At 39.9% G+C, this 24,785-nt stretch overlaps 1 protein-coding gene across 3 annotated transcripts in view; it reads left to right on the top strand.

Annotated features, from left to right (window-relative positions):
- The window catches only part of AFG3L2 (AFG3-like AAA ATPase 2), a 44,664-nt gene that overhangs the window by 5,322 nt on the left and 14,557 nt on the right, over positions 1-24,785 (top strand). Inside the window, exons 1-13 of one of the 3 annotated variants that reach the window (XM_005866908.2) lie at positions 41-202; positions 3,879-3,978; positions 4,352-4,429; positions 6,360-6,466; positions 6,623-6,775; positions 8,810-8,884; positions 12,925-13,049; positions 14,906-15,179; positions 16,416-16,553; positions 19,848-20,001; positions 21,052-21,159; positions 21,253-21,378; positions 23,901-24,011. In XM_005866908.2, the coding sequence (XP_005866970.1) occupies positions 155-202; positions 3,879-3,978; positions 4,352-4,429; positions 6,360-6,466; positions 6,623-6,775; positions 8,810-8,884; positions 12,925-13,049; positions 14,906-15,179; positions 16,416-16,553; positions 19,848-20,001; positions 21,052-21,159; positions 21,253-21,378; positions 23,901-24,011 (1,597 nt within the window). In that variant the 5' untranslated portion in view covers positions 41-154. Of the gene's footprint in view, positions 1-40; positions 203-3,878; positions 3,979-4,351; positions 4,430-6,359; positions 6,467-6,622; positions 6,776-8,809; positions 8,885-12,924; positions 13,050-14,905; positions 15,180-16,415; positions 16,554-19,847; positions 20,002-21,051; positions 21,160-21,252; positions 21,379-23,900; positions 24,012-24,785 lie in introns of those variants that run through there. The other 2 variants (XM_005866909.2, XM_005866910.2) reach the window with 2 other exon arrangements.

The following is a 24,785-nucleotide window of genomic DNA, read 5'->3' as shown; positions in this document are numbered from 1 at the left end:
GGGGCGCGTTCCTTGGTGAATGAGGCCGCGTGCGCTGCCGTGAGATACCTGGGCGCCCCGCGTTCCTGGTCGCGTGTCCCGCGGTTCTCGTGAGCACGCCTCTGCTTGTCTAAGTCCGGGTATCCTGTTGGCGCTTTGAAAACGTGTATCTCCGATGGAATCAGATCTTTGTATCGCGAACTTCCAAAGATCATCTTCGAAGGTCCTGTGACTTCTTCATTCAGGGTGAACGTGTTTTCCAGATAGGGCAACTGAGACCCACGAAGGTTAAGAGGAACCTACCTGTCATATCTTCGGCGTTTGCTGCCTTCGGTTTTTGCCTTTGATGACATTGGAAAATAGGACGCATGTGTTGTGTGTGCGTTTTGAGAGTCTGCACCTGAGCACGATGTAATAACAGCACAGGTTTTGGAGTTCGGTAACCTCTCCGAGCCTCCACGTTCCCATCTGTTGAGTGGGGCTATTGCTGGCCTTCTGTGTCTAGCGCACGGTACACGCCAGTAAATATTAACTATGGTTGTAGATAATGCCCCCTCTTCATTCTGTCCTCCGCAGAAGGTGGTTTCTCTTGGTGATAACCAGCAGATGCAGGGCTGCACTCGGACCCACTGGCAGCCATCTTGGTGAGGGGCCGGGGACCTGGCCCTGAGCGGGTCTGCCCCGGGCCAGCCCTAGCGTCTGGGTTCTTGACTTGTGTAGGGAAGATTTCACAGCACGAGTCCAGGTGACTTTGAAGGTCCGTTCAGGAACGCCGGGCATAGGGAACAAGGAAGGGCTTAGCATAGCAGAAGCAACAGGAGAGCCTGGGCAGGGGCTTGGGCTCACCAGGAAGTCCGAGAAAAGGGGGCCTTGGGACCAGGATCAGGGGTGAGCCTGGAGTGAGCTGCTGCGCCATTGCTCTCCTGGTTGCAAGTCTCCTGGGGTTCTTGGAGTTTAGGAGGTGCGTGCCTGTGGGGATGCCTCTACTGCGAGGGCAGGGGCGGGCTCAGGCATGCTCCCCACGCTGGGCCCTTTTTCTGGAGGCTTTTCTCTCTGGCCAGTGGGAAATTTAGGGCCGGTCTTGTCTCAGGAGGGTTTCAGCAGAATATTCATCAGTTTTCCAAGTGTATTCTTTCAGGGTGTGGTCTCTGCTGATTGGTCAGTGCTGGGGCGGGGCGGGGGTCAGTTCAGCTGGTCCTGGTTTTGCTGCTTTCCTGGACCTGGATTTGAAATACAACTGAGGCTTAGATGTTATCTCTAGGGAGGGGACCTCTCTGTTTCTGGTTGTAAATTGTTTGGCCACTGTGTTCAGGTTACCTGTCTCAGTTTCCCTAGTCCGCTCGTCCTGGCTTATCGGCCTGCCTCGGTCTGTGTCCAGTAGAGGTGCACGCAGCAAGCAGTGGAGGTCGGCTGTTGCAGCCACACAGGTTCTTGCTGTCGGTCAGTCCCGTGGGATCCAGCGTTGTCCTGGTTACCTAGAGGTACATATACAGAGTCGAAAGAGCGCGGTGGGTTAAGGCCCGGGAGTTAGCCTCTCCACATAAAAGGGGGTATTGGCAGCACCTGTGTGGAGGTAAGGAACATCTAAATGTTAGAGAATTTTTATGGGTTTATTTGAACCACACTGATGACAGAAACAAAATCTCAAATGTTCAGGAGAATGACAGTTTATAGTTTATTTTATACATTTAAAATTAAGGAGGGAACGCAAGCTAGATTACATGAAGGTGGGGATTGGGTAACAGGATGGTTAACAGGATTATGGGTTATGCTTCTGAGGGGTCTGAAAAAGAGGCAGTTCAGAAGTGTGTTAGATGCACAGAGCAATGGACAGGGCTGCGTAAAGGACAGATAAAACTTTTACTTGAAGTTACATGCCTGGGGTGTGGCTGCCCACCATGACCTGCCCAGTTCGGAATTTAATGATCAGATCACCCCATAAGGTTACTTTCCTTTAGATTTATTACAGCTTTTCTTTTTTATCCACACCTGTATTCATGGTTTTTACTCTTTGAAGCTCCCTCACCAGTCTTGGATTATCTTCATCTCTTTTCTACTCCATACTGCCCGGCACTAGCCCCTTTTCAGTTTCTTGCATTGCATTCATTTCCCTAGTTTGCCTTGCTGTAATTCCTTTCTTTTTGCCTCTCGAGATGATTGGACTTAGATACAATGAGCAGGTAGGATCTGCCTTTTATTTTGCAGTTTTTGTGTCAGGAATCTTACCTAAAAGGCCTTTCTTTGGAGTAACACTGTTGTCCTTGGCATCACCTGTGTTGAGGTATAAGGAAGTCCTCTGAGCTGACAGTGATAACTGCCGACCAGCATTGCTGTCAATCAAGAACAATATCAGTGTTTCTGTCCTGTTTTGCTGTGTAGAATTGTGTATTAATTTGAAGTTAAACAAGCTCATTTTTTATGTTTTTTTTAATTGATATTTTTTCTCATACCATAAACTTTATTATTTTAAAGTGTGATTTTTGGCATATTCATAACCATTGCCACTGTCTTAATTTCAGAACATTTTCATCACCCAAAAAGAAGTCCTGTAATCATTAGCAGTCACTCCCTATTTCTCCCCAATTATTCCTCCAGCCCAAGGCAGCTACTAATTTACATTCTCTATGGATTTACCTATTCTGGACATTTTATATAAATGGAATCATAATATGTGACTTTTTGTGTCTGGTTTCTTGAACTTAAGCATCATGTTTTCAAGGCTTATCTATGTGGTAGCATTTATTAGTACTTCGTTTCTTTTTATGGCTGAATAATATTCCATTGTATGAATATACCACTTTTTTTTTAAAATCTTCACCTGTGGATATGTTTCCATTGATTTTAAAGAGAGGAAGTGGGGAGAAAGTGAGTGAGAGGGAGAGAGAAAGAAACATCTTTGTGAGAGAGAAACATTGAACCTGAAACCTAGGTATGTGCCCTGACCAGGAATCAAGCCCATAACCTTTTGGTGTATGGGACGATGCTCTAATCATCTGAGCCACCTGGCCAGAGATACATTTAACATTTTGAGAATTCCAAACTTTTCCAAGTGGCTGCACTACTTTCCATTCCCACCAGCAGTGTATGAGGATTCCACTTTTCTCCACATCCTCACCAACACTTGCTATTGTCAGTCTTTTTGATGATTGCCACTCTAGTGAATGTGAAGTGGTTTTGTGATGTGTTACTTTTCTCATAAGATCACAAAGGAGGCTAACAATGATGAATGCTAATATAGATGAACTTCACTGTAAATATTCTCATCTGTATTTAAAAGCTTGTCCTCCCCAAAGATGGTGAATTTTACTTTGCAAAAGGATATTACTTGAACTTTTTCACTCTAAATTTGGATATATCCCCTCAATGTGCCTTACCTTTGATTGCTTTTAACTGTGCAGCTAAAAATGTAATGGGAAGCTTCTATCAACTGTTACTAGTATAAGTATTATCAGTGATATTGGACTATAACTTTATCTTTGAACTAAGGTAAATTTAATATCATGTTTACAAGCAGCATTGTTCTGTAATTTCAGATAAAGAATCTTTCAGTATTATAGACCCTACAAATTATTCAACATGAAACAGCAGGTTTTCTGTGTCCGAGTTTGTCTGTTGAATGCTGCAAATTAAGTAAACAATATCCAAGAGAATGTGTTGGCAGAGATTGTAGTTGGGCTACAATTCTAACTTATGTGTGATTTTGAAGTATTCATGTGTTCCGGATCGTGATTTATGTCTATTGCTGGATAGAGTAGCACGGTGCCCTAGAAAGGGTCTTTCTATGCTAGTCTATAACTACCTGTTAAAGGGAGAAACATTTCATCCACTTTATATTAGGAAATGAAGCTCTTTAAAAAAATTCTTTAGTATAATTCATGTTTTCATATGTCATGTTGCAGCTTTATCGCTATGCTACAACTCAAGCAACGACTAGCAGAAATTCTCTTTTGACAGATGTAATTGCTGCTTATCAAAGATTCTGTTCTCGTCCTCCGAAAGGTAAACACTTCCCATGTGACCATAATGTTCTACCTTGTTAAAGAGCCATGCCCCAGTAGATGTTTATGACACAGGTGTATAGGTGGTGTTCCAGGTTGTCTCCCCCTGTGACTCACCCCTGCCTCCTCCTGTCTGATTGCAGTGATGAAAATGTGTCATCTTCACATGTGAAGATAATGAAATTGGCATGAGACTTCTTCCTTTTACACCCCTGGGTTGTGAACTGTATTTGACTGACTTACTCCTACATAAGAAATGTTATACTTTTAGCTTATGCCTGTTAATGATGTATCAGTGGCTTTAAAAATGAACACACACAAAACCTGATGACTTTTAGTTTGAGGATATGTATTTTTTTATCCTTTTCTAACAGGATTTGAAAAATACTTTCCTAATGGAAAAAATGGAAAAAAAGCTAGTGAACCTAAAGAAGTTACAGGAGAAAAAAAAGGTATCTTTTAAAAAGATTTATGTTTGACTTGCCATTTTCCTCTAACACATGATGTTGGTGATAGTTTTCACTCAACAAGAGTGTTATCTTAAGGCCATTCTGAAACTAGTAGGTTACAAGCACATACAGTATTACAGACCTGGTATCTTATTTTACCTTTAATTTTCTTGTCATTTTTCAAGTTGAATTAATTTAAGGTCACCTTAGAGATATTGACTGATCAATATCAGTCATATTTAACGAATATATTTGGCACGTAATTTAAGCCACTGAGAAAAATCTTAGAAACCTAATATAGGCAGCTTATTTGACACATATGGTGGTATAGTGCATTTTTTCAAATTGTTCTTCAGTGTTTTCAGGGATTCAGATGGCTATCTTCTCTGTGTCTTCACATGGACTTTTCTTTATTCATGTCTGTGTCTAAATTCCCCCCCACCCTTTTAAAAAATTTATCTTTATTGTTGAAAGTATTACAGATGTCCCCTTTTCCCCCCATTAACCTCCTCCACCCCACTCCCACTCCCACTCCCTCTCCAGCCCTTGACTGCACTATATACATATTAGTTCTTTGGTTAATCTCCCCTCACTCCCTCTTAGATTTGTCAGTTTGTTCCATGCTTCTGTGTCTCTGGATCTATTTTGTTCATCAGTTTATTTTGTTCATTAGATTCCACATATAAGTGAGATCATGTGATACTTGTCTTTCTCTGACTGGCTTATTTTGCTTAGCATAATAATCTCCAGGTCCCTCCATGCTGTCTCACAGGGTAAGAGATCCTTCTTTTTCACTGCTGCATAGTATTCTACTGTGTAAATGTACCACAGCTTTTTTATCCACTCATCTACTGATGGGCACTTGGGCTGTTTCCAGGTCTTAGCTATTGTAAATAATGCTGCTATGAATATAGGTGTGCATATATGCTTTCTGATTGGTGTTTTGGGATTCTTAGGATACATTCCTAGAAGTGGGATCACTCCATACTATTTACCATAGTGGCTGCACCAGTCTGCATTATGAAACACAAATTATATTGGATTAGGACCCACCCAGATGACCTCATTTTAACTTGATTATTTCTATAAAGATCTTATCTCCAAATATGACCACTGGGGGTTAGGACTCCAACATATGAATTAGGGGAGGAGGGACACAATTCAACTCATAACAGTGACTAATTTCAGATTTTTGTAAACTAATTTTATGTGGGTAGTGTTTTTCATATTTTGTTTTGTTTTTAAAGCCAGTTTTCAGAATCTTGTCTTTCCTACAGAAAAACCTGTTAACTGTTCACTTCATGGGAGCGGGAAAGCAGAGTCCTTTTTACCTTCAAGTGGGAACTCAGGAATTCACTTTCCTGCATTCACATCCTCTCTGTCACTTACTATCACTTAACACTATCACAGACAATTCAACAAGTTTTAAGCTACAATTTTTTAAAAATATATTTTATTGGTTTTTTACAGAGAGGAAGGGAGAGGGATAGAGATTTAGAAACATGGATGAGAGAGAAACATCGATCAGCTGCCTCCTGCACACTCCCTACTGGGGATGTGCCCGCAACCAAGGTACATGCCCTTGACTGGAATTGAACCTGGGACCCTTGAGTCCGAAGGCTGACGCTCTATCCACTGAGCCAAACCGGTTACAGCTAAGCTACAATTTCTTCATCTGGAAAATGGGTGTAGTTATCAGGTTATTGGATTGTTTTGCAGATTTCATGAGATAATGTACGTGAAGCACTGACAAGTCTCCTTGAATGTTTACTCTTTGTATTAGTCTCATCCTTCCTCATAGTACTTTATTTAGTAACTGATCACTTGCCATAATGTGTTTTGTAATATATCTTTTATTAACTATTAATGGAAACATTGTTGAGAGATATAAAAATCTGCTATGCTGCTGTATATGCTCTTTGTTTATGAACAGAATCAAAGCAAGCTGCTACCCCACGACCTTCTGGAGGAGGAGTTGGTGGCGGTGGAAAACGAGGTGGCAAGAAAGAGGATTCTCATTGGTGGTCCAGGTTTCAGAAGGTTTGATTCTAAACTATTTGTTAATTTTGAGGACCTGGGGTGGCCCCAGGAAAGTTAGGAGGCATTAATGGCATTGGGAGGGATTTGTGTCTAACATAACATAGATCGTATTATGACATTTCATTCTTCTCAGAAGCTGTCTTTTTCTTTGCCCAGGGTGACTTTCCATGGGATGACAAGGAATTCAGGATGTACTTTCTCTGGACTGCTCTGTTTTGGAGTGGAGTCATGTTTTACTTCATGTTCAAGAGCTCTGGAAGAGAAATCACATGGAAGGACTTTGTCAATAACTATCTTTCCAAAGGAGTAGTAAGTATTTTATGGGATTGGTGGCTACTGTGGTTAAAAAGGTAAAATCAGTGGGTTAGGCCAATAAAGTGACAGTCCACAAGTTAGCCAAGCTTGTCCATCGAAGAGTTACTATTTTCATATTGGATTTTTTTAATGCTGAAAAGTACTGCAACCAAAAAACCTGTTTGTTTTGACCCAGCAATCCCCAAATTGGCTACAAAATCCTTTTGTTTCACTTCATATAAGAACCTAGTTTTGGAACCACTGCTCCCAACTCTTGCTCTGGCAGCACTCCCTCTGCTTGCATCGTTTTCTCGTGTGCTCTTGGCTGCCTCTTTCCCCTGGTCTAGTGTGCCAGCTTGTCACAATTCCTTTACATCTTTAAGGCTTTAATCTCCTGCGGGCATGGAAATGGCTAAATAAGCCATGCAGCATATTTAAAGTGAGACTGGACAGGCTCTGAGGGCTGCTTGGGAGCCTTTGTTCCTGCAGGCTGGGTCTTTACCCACTGAGACCCTATTTCAGCATTTTTAAGATGCCGTGGACTGTAAGACATACATTATTTTGGTATTATTAAGAAAAACCCTCCATTGAAACTGAAATGCCATCAGTTGTGATATGTATCATAGCTTCTGAGATATTAAATATGAAAAATGTCCATCTTAGAATTGATGAAATAAATCAGAGAACCAGAATCAGAATTAGGCCTGTTTTGTAACCTTGGGAAAGTATTTAACCTCTCAGTACTGGATTTTTCATGAATAAAATAAAGATGTTAGTACTTATTATTAATGTATAAAGAATTTAAAATTATTTTTGAATGTTGGACAATAGGGTGAGGATGGAAAAAATGGAAATGATTACTCAGATTTTTGGAGCAAGTGTTTCTCTCATGAAAGTGACAATATTGTGTCTATAATTTCCAGATTTTGTAGGGAGCCTGCTTTGGTGTGGAGGGGGCTGCAGCTCTCCTTCCAGGAGCACTCTCCTACCTGTGTCTCCTCCTGACATGCTGGTTTTGTGGAATCAGTCTACCATAGTCCTAACAGCTTTATGGGGCAGAGTACTGTAGTTCTCCTTTCCAGAAGGACTGCCTTTAGGAACAGTTAGTCCCCTGTTCTGACTCCTGGAATATCTGGGGCTCCCTCACTTTCCAATTTGACTCAGTACCTTCCAGACTTCCTGCCAGGAAAGACTTTATTACAGCAGAAAGGAAGCTTATGCTCCAGACCAGCTAAAGGCCCTGGGATGAGGTTAAAAGTGTTCTTAAGAATCTGATACAGTTAGCGGGGTACAGAAAAACCCTGCTAACTATATCAGAATGAAATGGCTAAGCCATTTATACCCATAGAGTGGCAAAAATTAACAAGTCCTATAATAGCAAGTGAGGATGCAGAGCAATAGGAGTATTTTTCTAGGGAGTGTGAATTGGAGAGCGATTTGGCATTGTCTAGTCAAATTGAAGATGTGTATACCCTGCAGCCCAGCCTCACTGACCCATCTACAGGTACATATCCCAGAGAAATTTCTGAAGATGTGCCCAAGAAGGTCTATGCAGGAATGTTCATAACAGCATTGTTTGTGATAGCGAACCTTTTCAAACACCTCGATGTCTGTGTAAGACTAGGATGGGGAAATAACTTGAGGTGTGCTCATAGAGTGGAATACTCCACAGACTGACATGTCAGCCTGGATAAACCTCACAGACCAAAAGGAAGAAAGAGAATACTGTGGAAGAATATATACCAAATGACACCATTTTTATTGTTGAGTGTATGTTTAGGGTTACTTTTGTGCATGGTACAAGTGCTTTGGGATGGTCAGCATGTAATGCAAAGAGTGGCCACCTCTGCAGGAGAGGGCGAGACTGGTGGCTTCGACAGTGTGTGATGTTTTATTTCTCAAGCCAGAAGGGAGAAATGGGGCATCCTTATGTTATTTATCATTATTCTTTGTATGCGTGAAATATATGCATTTTAAATGAGCTTAAAAGAATATCTCAGGTCTTTTCTGTGCATCTATGTTTGAATATTTAACTTTTTAAAATTCCAGGTAGACAGACTGGAAGTCGTCAACAAGCGTTTTGTTCGAGTGACTTTTACACCAGGAAAAACTCCTGTTGATGGGGTAAATGATTTTATTAATTGATCTGCATTAGCTGTAAATTAACTTTTCAGATTTAAAGCTGAAAAGCAAACATTCCCTCACATACACTGGACATATCAGCATTGGGCAGTGCAGCAGTTGTAATCTTCACCACCATAGGTGAGAATGTGCGTGTTGCCTACATAATTGTGATCTGAGGATTGTTTTGGTTTTAGTAATCATTTTGGCCGTACATTTAGGAAACAGTGAAATCCCAGTTTTTGGTAGTATTCCAAGACTTTATTTTTCAAGATTGAGAAAACAATTGTTTGTTTAGGAAAAATATGTTAAAATCTGAATTGTTTGCCTTGAGATGGCTTTTTTAAAAATCAGTCTAAGAAGCATTCTGCTCATATCTCTCCCAACCATTTTATTTTATTTTAATTTTCATTTCTTTTCTTGTTTTTAAAATAATTTTCATTTCTTGTCCAGCGATTTGAACTCTTATTTCAGAGACCCTAGACTGGCTTAAGGAGGTCTTGGGAGGAAAGGTTCCCAGGTAAATCCCAAGCCTCCCCTAGGCCTGACCCCTCCCTCCTGCCCCTCCCTAGTCCTTTAGTCTTGCAGTGTTACCACCCTCCCCCAGGGCCTGACATCTCTCCAGGCTGCTTCCCTTCTCTGATAGGATGATTTTGTTTAACCATTTCCTAGTCATCCTGCCTGGATGGGGCAGTGTTTTAAGGGAAACTAGAGCTGATGGTGACCATAATATAAGAATATCTGTGAAGTCATATGACTCTGGTATTTGTCATTTTTAGGAAAGTTATTTTATTTGTGTTAATTTTTAAAAAATTTTATTTATTTAAGAGAGAGGAAGGAAGAGAGAGAGAAACATTGACGGTTGCCTCCCGAATGTGCCCCAACTGGGGCTCGAACGTACAACCTGGGTATGTACTCTGCCCGGGAATCAAACCCAACACCTTTCAGTCTACACACGATGCTCCAACCAACTGAGCCACAGTGGCCAGGGCTATTTGACCTAATTTCGCCCTGTTCTTTTCACCTTATGGTGGAATGTTCATTAACCATGCTGCTTTTTTGTTTTCCTGTGAACTGTGCTTCAGACTTTTAGTGTTGGGAATTAAATTAACACTCCTTTCAAGAGCACAGTTTGGCAGTGTACATATCAGCAGTTTTGAAAGTATGCACACACCCAGTAATTTTGCTGTAGTAGTAATCCTAGGGAAATCATTAAAGATGCATCTAAAGATGTCTATAGAAGGATGTTCTCCAAATCATTGTTTATGGAGCAAAAATTAGACATAGGTAAATGTCTGCCTTAGGCCCTGGTTACCATTAGGGCTTCTCACTTCCCTGGAGCCATTAATCCCTCTGCTGCAGTGGGGTCACAGTTAGATTGGCAGGCACAAGCATTTACGTGTGAGATTCATACCATTTTATTATGAATTACTTTCTCCTTCATATTGCAGTTAAGGTTTTATTTTACTGTCTTTTCAAAATTGTGCATGTACTTAAGATTGTAAAAGGGGGTATTATGAAATCTTGAAGAAATGGCATCAAAATTGCTAATAGTGTTTATCTCTGGGTGTTGAGGTTACAGATGCTTTTATTTTGTTAGTTTTCAATGGAGAACATGTATTGCCCGCTTGACAGACTTTGTATTGAGCTTTCAGAAATGGATATAAGATTTTTAATGTCCTGCTTATGGAGTAGCAACATAAATTATTGCTCTGTATAAATACAGCACAGGCTTTGGAGTCTGACAGATTTGGCTTGACATTAACTCTACTCTTTATTAGCTGTACAGCCTAATTCTTCCACACCTCAGTGTCTTTATCTTTAAAATGGGAACAACAGTAACATTGTTTTAGGGCTTAGTGCTTAAATGAGAATTGTGAAAGTGGTGGTTTTCAAACTCCAGGGTGCGTAAGAATCACCTGGAGCACTGGGACCCATCCCCAGAGGGTCTATCTAGACTTTGTCCCCACAATCTAGGTGCTGCTTTGCTGGTCTTGGTCCACCCTGATTCTCTGATGTGAGTCATGCATTTAGCATATTGCCCAGTTGATAGTAGATTCTAATTTGGAATTGTTGATCACATGTGGTTAATCTATTATTGTCATGTTTTGAGGCTTGTAACCACAGGAATTTTGTAGTTGTCAGTGAACTTACTCTCCGTCTTTGTTTTTCTGATAAGTGGAGAGAGATACCAGTGAGCTACCAGTGATATTTCCAACTCAGAAATACTGGTTGACAGGAGAAATATGGGATGAAATGTTACTCTCTTTTGTGTACACTTCTGAGATATCTTCAGTTTTTTTGTTTGTTTGTTTTAAATATATTTTTATTGATTTCAAAGAGTAAGGGAGAGGGAGAGAGAGACAGAAACATCAATGATGAGAGAGAATCACTGATTGGCTGTGTCCTGCATGTCCCCACTTAGGACCAAGCCCGCAACCCGGGCATGTGCCCTTGACCGGAATTGAACTCAGGACCCTTCAGTCTGCAGGCCAATGCTCCATCCACTGAGCCAAACCAGCCAGGCCTAAATTGTCTCAGTTTTATGTCATTGACATTGTTTTAATGTAAAAAATATTTTGAAAAGCAATTGTATGTACGAGGATGAACAAGGTCTTTTTTGTGCTGTGAAATGTGGCTAATACTTGCAAAGTGCTGGAACAGGGTCTGCTATATAGTAAAACTCCATAAATGTGAGTTGTTATGATTAATGTTTATTGTTGTTGTTGTTGTTAATCCTCACCTTAGGATATTTTTTCCATTGATTTTTAGAGAGAGTGGGAGGGGGAGAGACAGAGGAAAAGAAAGAAAATTGATGTGAGAGAGACATATCGATTGGTTGCCTCCCACATGAGCTCCCACTGGGGCCTGGGATCAAGCTGCAACCGAGGCATGTGCCCTTGACTGGAATCGAACCCGGGACCCTTCAGTCCACAGGCTGACGCTCTATCAACTGAGCCAAATGGCTAGCTTATGATTACTGTTTTTGTAGTATAAGAGAGGTAGTATGATGTGCTATTTATAATCATTGGCTCTGGAGTCAGACTGCTTATATTCAGATTCAGCCTCTTATTAGTAGATGTGTGTAATCATGGGAAAGTGAAGTCACCCCTATGGTTTTCTCATCTATTAAATGGGGACAGTAATAGTCAGGGCTGACATAGCACTATATGGAATTCTTCTGTGTTGGGGGTAAAATAGCCGTTGCCTCAGGCCCTGCAGGTGTTCCTCCCTAGGGCCTCAGTAAATCACCAGATTGAGTGAATAGCAGGATAACAGGGTAACTGTGAGGGTCCCTTCCTAATGTGCAGATTTGATTATCACCCCTGGTGATAGTACTTCTTAGAGTGGCTCTGAAGGTTGAATGAGTTAATATATCTAAAGGGCTTAGAACAGGGGTGGGCAAACTTTTTGACTCGAGGGCCACAATAGGTTCTTAAACTGGACCGGAGGGCCGGAACAAAAGCATGGATGGAGTGTTTGTGTGAACTAATATAAATTCAAAGTAAACATCATTACATAAAAGGGTACGGTCTTTTTTTTTTTTAGTTTTATTCATTTCAAACGGGCGGATCCGGCGGGCCGTAGTTTGCCCACGGCTGGCTTAGAACAATGCTGACATTTAAGTGCGTAATAAACTTTGGTTGTTATTACTGTGTCACATTAGCTTTTACTAGTAGTTTGGGAATAGGTAGCTGAGAAATAACTGGGAAATGGAGAAGAGGTAAAATAAGCATATTTATTTATGAAAAGATAAAAAAGCGTTGTTTTCAAATAGATTTTTTATTCTTTTGAGTTTAGACTTTTAGAACCACTGTGGAATATTGCTTAAGAAATGCTTATTTGCTAAGGATTGCCAGGTGTTCTCACGGAGTGATACTTAATCACTGTGTCATTAAAACCAGTCTTTTATTATTGTTGGGTTCTTTAATTCGTAAACTTTTAGTATTTCTTGAAATATTCTTTAAAAGCTGAACCCTTTAATGAATTAAACTCTTGTTTCCACTTCATTCTTAGGATATTTTGTTTTTCTGTTTTTATAGCAATACGTCTGGTTTAATATTGGCAGTGTGGACACCTTTGAACGGAATCTGGAAACTTTACAGCAGGAATTGGGCATAGAAGGGGAGCATCGGGTACCTGTTGTCTATATTGCTGAAAGTGATGGGTAAGAAGCAGTGAAAATACATAAACATGTTGAAGACTGTTCACCATGCTCTACTAGTACATGATTCACTGTGTGTTCTGTCATCATGTGGCCGGTTACACATTACATTGTCAAATAGGCCTTTTTCAGTTTGGCCAGATTTTTTTTTAAACCATTGGTAATTTACTAGTTTTTGCTAGTAAATAATTGATTTTCTACACATTTGTAATGATTAAGCAGTGGTTTGGGGTATTCGTACCCAATGCACTTTTAGTAGGATTTTAGCATAAAGAGCTATGTTGTGTTAAAGAGTGGCATTCCTACCTTTTAACTACATTCATGTTTATATTCCAGAGTTTTCCAAGATTTTAAAGTAATTCTTCTTCTCTTGTCAAAGCTGCTGCTTCCCTTAGGGGTTACTTGTCTTTAACAAAGTCACTTAGAAGTCTGAGTCTTTCAAGAGGTGATTTCAAGAGTCACTTGTCTTTAACTTTATTTAGGAATTCTATTGCCTTTGAGGAGTCATCAGGGTACAGCCAGGTAGATCACCTAGCAGTTACTCATTTACATTAAATACCGAAGGTATACCTTGCTCTAGAGTTACGAGTTTGGACGTGCAAATAGAAATAAATGTTAATTTTTTTGTATATGAGAGAGCAGAAAAATGGAGAGTTGGTGTGTTAGTTGAGCTGATAGGTTGCTCAGTTTTAGGGACTTTCTTGAATCTTGGTTTATGTAAACCTACAATCTACCTGCAGTATTTAGACCTAGATAGCTATTGAAATGGTCTCAGAGGTGATACATCTCTCGGTCCCTGAGGCTATAGTATAATTATTTAACTTTATAGGCTGGTGTTGAAACATTACAAAAAGTATTATTGCACCACTCTTTACATTTTCATTGTCAGTGCTGCCGTGTCCTCCAGAAATAAACCAAATGTAAATTTTTTATGGTTCTTGTTGCCTGCTGTAGGAGCATTTAAAATATTGTAAAGGATGAAAATTAAGAAGTAAATACTGGTTTTTGTTTTGTTTTTGACCTAAGACAAATAGACAAAAGGCATCCCCATACTTTAAGTCATTTCTGAGCATATCCCCCCAGAGCAGAGACAAGGTTTGGAGGGCTAACTAGCTCTCCTGTGAATCTCTCTCAGACCGCACAATCCAGGCAGAGTGGCTGTGCAGCGTACATCAACACTGACACAGCACAAGCAGCACAGTAATTAATGCTACTGCATAAGTAGTGGGACTAAAAATCTTATATCCATATCTGAGAGTTCAACATAAAGTCTGTTAAGCAGGCAGTATATGTTCTCTGTTAAAACCAAGAAAGTAAAAGAAAATAAAAAGCATTTATAACCTCAACACCCAGAGATAAATAAATACTATTAGCAGTTTTGATGCCATTCCTTCAAGATTTCATAATATCCCCTTTACAATCATTAAATACATGCACAGTTTTGAAAAGAAATCAGTATAAGAACTGTAATATGAAGGAGAAAGAAAAAGAAAGTAATTCATAATAAAATGGTATGAATTTCAATATGTAAATGCTGCCCTGGGCAATGTGACTCAGTGGTTAGAGCGTCGGCCCACAAACTGAAGGGTTGTGGGTTCGATTCTTGGTCAAGGACACGTACCTGGCTTGCAGATTCTGGCCCCAGTCAGGGCACGTGAGGGGGGCAACCATTCAATGTGTCTCTCATATCGATGTTTCTCTCTCCCTTTCCCTTCACTCTCTCTAAAAATGAATGGAAAAAGATATCCTTAGGTGAGGATTAACAACAACAACAAAAAGTATATCTTGCAAAATATTAAAAAAGCCAGTGATTAACAGTCTTCAAAGTATGTTGCTCTTGTGTATGGTTCCCTTTTTAGTTCCTTCCTCCTGAGCATGTTGCCCACGGTGCTCATCATCGCTTTCTTGCTGTATACCATACGAAGGGGGCCTGCTGGTATTGGTCGAACAGGCCGTGGTATGGGTGGACTCTTCAGTGTTGGAGAAACCACTGCCAAGGTCTTAAAGGATGAGATAGATGTGAAGTTCAAAGATGTGGCTGGCTGCGAGGAGGCCAAGCTAGAGATAATGGAATTTGTGAATTTCTTGAAAAACCCAAAGCAGTATCAAGACCTAGGAGCAAAAATCCCAAAGGTAAAGTAAACTTTCAGAAGATTATTTCCAACTCATTAACCCCAAAATCTTTTGAATTATTTCTTGATCTCTGAAGTTACAATTTTATGAAGTTTGATTACTCATTATAAAGTAGCTATTTTCCTCCTTTCTCTATCTTACTAGTCTCTGCTTAACTCGAGGGTCTTTTTTGGCTTGCTTGGTCTGTGGGAATGTGTGTTCTTGCATATAGTATGTATATTCCAAAAGATTGGTATTTTCTGCTCTTGGAAGCTTTCCTTGAGTTGCCTTCCTTCTCCCTCCAACCTGCTTTAGATACCCCATTTCTTAGCAGCTGTAGTGCCCTGAGCATATCCCTCCCTGCTGTCACCCAGTTGCCCCTCCTTCAGCAGGTCTGAATAGACCCTCTTCCTGGGCTTGGCTCTGAGATCCATGGCACAGGACTCAGTGGACAAGAGCCAGACGGCACTAATTCTTGCCTTCCCTCTTCTTAGCAGACGTCCTTGTGACCACAGCTGGTGACGGGCTGGCCTTGCTAATCTTTATACTCCCAGGGCCAGCCTCAGTCATTAAGTAAATGAATCAGAAAATTTTTACTAGTTTTTTTAAAAATCCATTAATAACATTTTACTTTAAAGGAAACCTTTGAAAAAGGGAATAATCATTTCCTTGATTTTGTATCCTACCTATATGGATAAAAAGCCATTTTTATAATTTTAGAATTTGCTATTAACTTACTTAATTACCTATATACATCGTACTTAGTCATCTTCACAACTTAAGTAATTATAGTGTTTAAGTAAACATTTTTTTCTTTTTTAGTTCACATTGGTCAGTAAACTTTTATTTCATTTGTGAAATTTTGAAGGGAATAAAATAAGCAGAATGTAAATTGGGAGTGTAATGTTTGTGTCTCCTTAAATTATTTAAGTAAACCTTAGTTGGTTTATTAGTAGTTTCCTAGCTTAAGTCATCCTTTATGTACTGTTAGAAAGGTCTAAAAAGCAACACTAAACATCTTATAAAATAAGGGAAATATTTAAGGTTTCACATTCTGATCAAATTTTTAAAAGTAATATAGTCTAATAATCCTTTTCTTCCTCTTCTTATTAATATTCTACCTTCAAATGTTTAAGAAATATTTAGTGTATATCACTAAAATTTTATATAGATTTATACCTAGGAATTATCTATTGATGTGCAATTTACTTTTCTGAAATTCTAGTTAAATCTACTTCCTCTTTTTTATATCTGAAGGGTGCCATTCTTACTGGTCCTCCAGGCACCGGGAAAACACTGCTGGCTAAGGCCACAGCCGGAGAAGCCAATGTCCCTTTCATCACCGTTAGTGGATCCGAATTTTTAGAGATGTTTGTTGGTGTGGGTCCAGCTAGAGTAAGTCTTTTGTTTTATTCTGATGGTGCAACTTCTTCCTCTTCCTCCTCCTATGTTCCCCTGAAATAGGGATTTGGTAAAGATGGCCCTTTGCCTGGAATCCTGTAGAGTGACCCCTCCCCAGTCACTGCCTTCCACACTCTTCCAGGGAAAAGGCTCAGCAAGGCCTGTGACTTCACCCCACCTTCCCTCACTCTGACCAAGGTTGCAGTCTGTTCATTGGGTTCTCTTTTTGTTGAGTTGTAAGAGTTCTTTATATATTATGGATACTAACTGCCTAGTCAGATATGATTTGCAAATATTTCCTTTTAAATATATATATATATATATATTTATTTCAGAGAGGAAGGGAGAGGGAGAGAGAGATAGAAACATCAATGATGAGAGAATCATTGATCAGCTCAGCTGGCTTCTGCACACTCCACACTGGGAACTTAGCCCACAACCCAGGCATATGCCCTTAACTGGAATCAAACCCAGGACCCTTCAGTTCTCAGGCCAATGCTTTATCCACTGAGCCAAGCCGTCTAGGGCCAAATATTTTCTTTTATTCTGTGGGTTGTCTTTTCACTTTCTTGAAAGTGAAGCACCAAAGTTTTAAATTTTGATGAAGTCCAATATATCTGGGAGTTTTTTCTTTCGTTGCTTGTGCTTTTAGTGTCAACTAAGAATCTATTGCCAAATCAAGGTTGTAAATATGTTTCCTATGTTTTCTTCTAAGGGTTTTATAGTTTTAGCAGTTTAATTTAGATCTATGATCTATTTCAAATTAATATGATCCATTTTGAGTTAATATGGTGTGATAAAAAGGTCGAACTTCATCCTACATTTTTATATACAGTTTTCCCAGCTGCATGTGTTGAAAAGACTGTTCTTTCCCCCTTTGCGTGGTCTTGGCATCCTTGACCATAGACACATGGGTTTATTTCTGGACTCTCAATTCTACCTTATTGACCTATATGGCTGTCTTTATGCCAGTACTACACTGTCTTGATTACTTTGCTTTATAGTAAGTTTTGAAATAAAGAAGTGTGAATGTAGATTAATTTTTAAAGAAACACTTACATTTTTACTCTTGTGTATTTTACCAGTGTCTAAAATGTTGACTTTTTTTAAAGCACAATAGAAATGCACAGTGCTATCACAATTACTTTTCTAATCATTGGGATACAGCTTGCAATCAATAATAAAGTATTGTGTTATCAGTGGGCAGCATTTTTTTCTGTTCTCAGTGGTAAGCAGAGTAATGATGGGTCTTACCATTATTGGCATTTTAGATTAGTTGAACTATGTATGGTAAGTGGAGTTAGTGGATTCATATGAGTTTCGTAAGGCAGATAAGTCTTAGTAGAATAGGGGAGCATGGGGAAGTTTAGTATTTATATGGAATCTAATATGGGCAAGGAGGGAATTAAAGATTAGAGAGGAGCTGGGGGAGGGGGAGGAAGCAGTGGGCCCAATGGGATGAAGAGCTAAGAAGTAGGTGAAGAATTGGTTGTGGCAGGTGCTTGAGTACCTGGGTGGGCCGGGTCATCAGGAGGGTGGGTGGTCAGAGAGTAGATTGCTTGAGGCTGGTTGTTTAGAGGGGACCTTGGCAGTGCTGGTCATGTTAGAGTGGAGCAAAAGTGATCGAAGAGATGGGTCAGGGAACTGAGAGACCAAGACCCACACGAATGTGGAAATCACTAGGAAAAGAGTTCTGGTGGGGTGTGTGGATGGGGGAGTAGGGAATCAGGCGGGTGGATGACTAGAATGCTGCCCTGTGGCAGGAGCCTCAATGAGCAGGGGGTTTTCCAGCAGAATTATTTTGGAGATAGTAATGAGGTATGAAGTGGACCCCTGACTCCGGTGGCTTGGAGGGGAAGATAAAAAACCTTCTGGTTGAGCCTGACCAGAGTGGTTTAGTGGTTGAGCATTGACCTATGAACCAAGAGGTCACGGTTCAATTCCCGGTCAGGGCACATGCCCAGGTTGTGGACTCGATCCCCAGGGTGGGGTGTGCAGGAGACAGGTGGTCAATGATTTTCTGTCATCATTGATGTTTCTATCTCTCTCTTCCTCTCTGAAATTAATGAAAATATATTTAAAAACAAATAAACAAAGAAAAAACCCTTCTAGTTGAGAGCTTTGCAGGGACAGCCAAATTTCAGTTTAGGCAAGGAGGTGAGGGAAGTATTCAGGGAAGAGCTTGAGAGGGTGGGGCCTGTTGATCACAGCTCTGGGGTTCAGAGGGGAGGCTGTAGAGCAGTGGTTCTCAACCTGTGGGTCGCGACCTCTTTGGGGGTCGAACGACCCTTTCACAGGGGTCGCCAAAGACCATCGGAAAACACATATATAATTACATATTGTTTTTGTGATTAATCACTATGCTTTAATTATGTTCAATTTGTAACAATGAAATTGGGGGTCACCACAACATGAAGAACTGTATTAAAGGGTCGTGGCATTAGGAAGGTTGAGAACCACTGCTGTAGAGGGACATGAGTTATGTTAAGGGATATGCTCAGAGCAGTGTAGGCATGAAAATCCCAGAAGTCCAGGCCAGGGAGGATGATGGGAGACTTGGACTTCTGATGAGGGAAGTAAAAGTGATAAGAGGCATAGGGAGTTTGTCTCTGAATCTCTCCATAGGGGCAGGTAATAGGGTGAGACCCTGAACTCTCCGCAGTAGTGGGGCATGGGGATGGCTATTCCTTCTTCAGCCCACCTAAACTAGTGGTCTGAGGGGGCATGCTTTGTAGGACAGAATGTGGGTGCAGGGACCTCGCAATTGCTCCTGTTGCAGCAGTGCGGAGGAGAGGGCACTGTCAGACACCCTGGGGCGGTTGCGGGTAGGGCGACCCTTTGCTTTCTGTGTAAGCTTTGCCTAGATCTTTTAGTAAGTCCCTGCTTGTTAGTAATGGCCTCAGGCATGAAATGTGAACCTCAGAGTAGTTTGAACTTTTAAACTGAATATAAAGTTTACAGCGCTACTGTGTTATCTTTTTGTAGGCCAAAACCATGTATTATTAATTTGTTGGTATTATAAAAATAGCAGATATTGTTAGTGCTTATTACATATACAAGAATTTATGAGATTATAGAAATAATATTTGCTCACCTTAAATCAGTTACCACCAAGTTACTTGCCACTTAACTTCTTTGCTGCTTGTAACTTTTAAAATATGTACTGTATAGTATAGCACACACAAAAAATTTTCTTCCTGTGGGACAGGAAACTTGATGTTTTTTTTTATTAGGAGGATAAATAGTATTCATTTGTCAACTGACTCTATTATTTATATTTTTACCCAGGTTCGAGACTTATTTGCCCTTGCTCGGAAGAATGCCCCTTGCATTCTCTTCATTGATGAAATAGATGCTGTGGGAAGGAAGAGAGGAAGAGGCAACTTTGGGGGCCAGAGTGAACAGGAGAATACACTTAATCAGTTGCTTGTGGAAATGGATGGTGAATTTTCAAGTTTTTTGGATTTTAAACTACACTGTTTTATATATTATATCTCAAAGGAAAATCCTTGTGCTCATATTGAGTACCAAAAAGAAAAAAAGCATTTTCTTTAAGAAATAGCCTTTATAAAGGCTGGTATTTGTATCTGGGGCTGAATAAGAGAAAAATTGGTGAAATGATTTACAAAAGACTTACAGTCTCATTCTCAAAACTATTTATGATTTTGAAGCATCAGGAAAACCCATTTGTAACCACGTGTGAATTTGGCAAATTTTGAATGCTTTTACTTAGAAAGTAGCAATCTTTCCATGTTAGTCAGCTTTTTAAAATTTATTTGGGAAAGCCAATTCTTAGGATGTGCCAGGTCCTTCATGCTATAAGATATGAGGATGCTCTTGAGTGCTCAGAAAGGCACAGTGTCGAGTATTGAGCCAGTTTGCTTTACTGAGCAGACATTGTATCCAGAATCAGAAGGTGGTCAGTCCACGAGTAGCACCACATGTTTCAATCAGAGAGCCATCTTTGGGGGAAATTAGCTTCTGAGCTCTTGAGGTGCCAAGATCCTGCAGCTATGGCCTTGACAGGCTCTGCAGCCATGGCCTTGACATTTGAGAAATGGCCAATAAAACTGAGCAAGGTTAGCCTGGAGAAGTGTTTGGAGGTGTCTTCACTTATGCAATGGCTGTCCCATGGCCCAGGGAGTTTAGACACATAATTTGCAAGTTTTAATCTTATTGATTATAAAACATTTTTAAAATTAACAATATAATCTGAATTTCTAGTTAAATAAATTAAAATCTTTGATCATTTGTCTTGAGAAATTTGATTCTTAATGTTTTGAGTCTTACTAGTATATATTACTAGTATCATTAAGGACAAGATGAATAGTAAGAAAAATCATTTATGTTTGTGACTTAAAAGACATTGGATAATAAATTGGAAAAAAATATTAAGTGGCATTATGTCTGTAGTGCTCATACATTCTTCACAGGCACACTGTTACTTTCCACCTCATGTCATTTAATAATTGCACCTTTGTTATCTTTTCAGGTTTTAACACAACAACAAATGTAGTCATTTTGGCAGGCACCAATCGACCAGATATACTAGATCCCGCACTGATGAGGCCAGGGCGCTTTGATAGGCAAATCTTTATTGGTAAGATGGTTTTCATTGGGTTAGTCCAGTTTTTGTGAGGATATCACTGTTTCACTGGTTTTTTTTTTTTCCTCTTAAAAATAATTTCTCAAGGACCACCAGACATAAAAGGAAGAGCCTCTATTTTCAAAGTTCACCTCAGACCACTAAAACTGGACAGTACCTTGGATAGGGATCAGCTGGCAAGAAAACTTGCATCCTTAACCCCAGGGTTTTCAGGTGAGTGGAAAATAACCTACTGTCCTGTTTATAAGTCCTTTACATCAATGACAGTTGCCAAGTACCAGTTCACTTTGTTACTTCACATCTTGGGGCTTCCTAGGTATATATTTTTACTTTTTATTTGGGAAATTTCAAACATACAAGTTGAGAAAATAGTGTAATGAACCCCTCTGCACCCATCACCTAGCTTTGGGAACAATTCTTAATTCATATCTAACTTTTTCTATACCTTCACCCTCTTCCCTCTGTCTCTGGATAACTTGTGACAAATTCCTTGACAGCATATCATTTTATCCATTAATGTTACAGAAATTATTTGGGTTTTTTAAACTCAGTACTGAGATAAAATTAAGATACCATCAAATTCACCTCTGTTGAAGTGTACAATTCAGTGATTTTTAGTATATTCATTAAGTATAGTTTTAAAGCCAATCACTATAACTTTTAAAAACATGTTCATCACCCCAAAAGAATCCATAAGCAGCCATTCCTTCCACTCCTAGCCCTAGGCAACCCCTAATCTATTTTTTGTGTCTATAGGTTTTTCTATCATTGACTCTCATATATAGAGAATTATATGACACTTGAGGCCCGGTGCGTGACATTCATGCACTTGGGGGAGGAGGCGTCCCTCAGCCTGGTTTATGCCCTTTCGCAGTTTGGGAGACCTCGGGGGATGTCTGACTGATGGCTTAAGCCACAGTTGGACATCCTTAGTGCTGCCACGGAGGCGGGCTGCTGCACTCGCCAGCTGTCAGCTTCTGCATTGAGCGTCTGCCCCCTGGTGGTCAGTGCACGTCACAGTGACTAGTTGTTCCGCTGTTTGGTTGATTTGCATATTACCCTCATATAGGACTAGAGGCCTGGTGCCAAATTCGTGCATAGGTGGGGACGGGGCCAGCCAGGGGGAGGGGCCGCGGACGGTTGGCCAGCCAGCCCCGCCCCCTGGTCGAACTCCCAGTCAAGGGGACAATTTGCATATTAGCCTTTTATTATATAGGATGGTCTTTTGTATCTGTCTTCTTCTTTCATATAGCGTAAAGTTTTCAGACTTCATACATGTAGCACATGTCAGAATTTCATGGTTTTTTTAAATGGCTGAATAACATTTCATTGTTTGGATATACCACTTATTATTATTATTATTAAAATATATTTTTATTGATTTCAGAGAGGAAAGGAGAGGGAGAGAGAGATAGAACCATCAATGATGAGAATCATTGATTGGCTGCCTCCTGCACGCTCCCCGCTAGGGATTAAGCCCACAACCCAGGCATGTGCCCTTGACTGGAATTGAATCTGGGACCCTTCAGTCTGCAGGCCGACACTCTATCCACTGAGCCAAACCAGCTAGGGCTACCACATATTATTTATCCATTTATCAGTTGATGGACATTTGGGTTGTTTCTGTCTTGGCTGTTGTGGATCATGTTACTATTAAAATCCATGTACATATTTTTATATGGACATATGTTTTCATTTCTCTTGATTATATACTTAGGAGTGGAATTGCTGAATCACTTTTTGAGAAACTGCCAAGTTGTTTTCCACAGCAGCTGCACCATTGTACATTCCCACCTGCAGTGTATGAGGGTTCCAGTTTCTTTGCATCCTCACCAACACTTGTCATTGTCTTTTTTACTTTAGCCATCCTAATGGGTGTGAAGTGGTATCTCAAGGTTTGATGTATATTTGTATAATGTGTAAAGATGATGTTGAGCATCTTTTAATGTGCTTTTTCCAAGAATTTTTAAATGCAAAATGTTTTTAAAACATTTATGCAAGATAGATTCCCTATGCCCTCTTCCAAACTCAAAATTAAATAAAAAGGAACATTTGAAAAGTATGAGGAGATTATAACAAGTTCATTGTTAGAGGAAGATAGATATCTCAAATGTCTCAGGGTCCTAACTTTTTATTTGCTTTTTGTTTTTGGACTTTGCAGTTTACAAAATTTTAATATTTGCTGAGCACATACATTATGTTATAGTTTATTTGTATTACCATATACTTTGTCTGAAAAGTTAATTCAAAGAACCTTATGGCTCTAGAAGGCATTTGGCACATTTCACAAGTTTAACTTCCATTGTTTGAATGCACTAGGTTATTTTAATGCTTACGTTTTTTATTTTATTTCAGCATACTGTGTAATATCCACATAAGTAATTTTCCCAACAGAGATAGGACTAAGTTAATTAATGAGCATTTTAAAATACTATCTTTGTTTATATGAGCCATATTGTATATACTGGTAATGGTAAATATTTGCCTGTAATTATCTATTTAACTACTACTAATACTTCTACCTCAGTTCACTGGGCCAGGATTATCAGGCTGTTACTAGAATGCTAGAATACCTTAGGGTTATCATCAGTGAAACTGAATTATATTTACATAAAACCCTTATCCATTCTGCTGATTGAGAAATTGACTATGGATTTGGTTATCCGTAATGTGTGACTAATCAGTTTGAGTATACGGATTTGGTGGGTAAGCTATTCTGTATATTCATTTTGTAGGAGCTGATGTGGCTAATGTCTGTAATGAAGCTGCTTTGATTGCTGCGAGACACCTTTCAGATTCCATAAACCAGAAACACTTTGAACAAGCAATTGAACGAGTGATTGGTGGTAAGGCAACTGAATGTAACTTAAATCAAAAGGCTGATAAGATGAATTTGAGGCCAGGGATTTTTGGGCAAGATCCAGAACAGCCGTGGGCAAACTATGGCCCGCGGGCCGGATCCGGCCCGTTTGAAATGAATAAAACTAAAAAAAAAAAAGACCGTACCCTTTTATGTAATGATGTTTACTTTGAATTTATATTAGTTCACATAAACACTCCATCCATGCTTTTGTTCCGGCCCTCCCGTCCAGTTTAAGAACCCATTGTGGCCCTCGAGTCAAAAAGTTTGCCCACCCCTGATCTAGAAGCAAAGAAAGGTATATTTCCCTAGCTGTGGGCTCACCATGCACCTGCTGTGTTCCTTTGGTGTTGCGAACCCCTTCCCTCCTCAGCGGTCTGCATGGAGATGGGTGGTGTAGGTGTTGGGTGAGTCAGATGGCGATGGCAGCCTCATTCACATGGGTAGCTAGCAGTGAATGAGGTGCCTTCCCTTGAATTATACCAATCTGGTTGTTGTTGTTTTCTTGCTTGTTTTTTCCAATCTAGTTTTTTATAAATGCTCACAACCTTCCTATTTCCAAAAAGTTCATCTCATGAGTTAAATGTGTTCTATGCTAGATATAGGTGATGGATAAACAGCTCCAATGACTGTTTAATCAAGAAATGCTCACCCTGCCAGCCCGGTGATGGCATAATGTGTTTTCCTTGCTTTCTAGAATGCTTGCAACTTAATATTCATAAAAACATAATTAGCAATTCAAAAACTTGGGCATTTGAAG

This window comes from Myotis brandtii, unplaced genomic scaffold, assembly GCF_000412655.1.
Source record: "Myotis brandtii unplaced genomic scaffold, ASM41265v1 scaffold240, whole genome shotgun sequence".
NCBI lineage: Eukaryota > Metazoa > Chordata > Mammalia > Chiroptera > Vespertilionidae > Myotis > Myotis brandtii.
The sequence above is the reverse complement of the archived record's forward strand: the minus strand, read 5'-3'. Positions and strand labels throughout refer to the sequence as shown.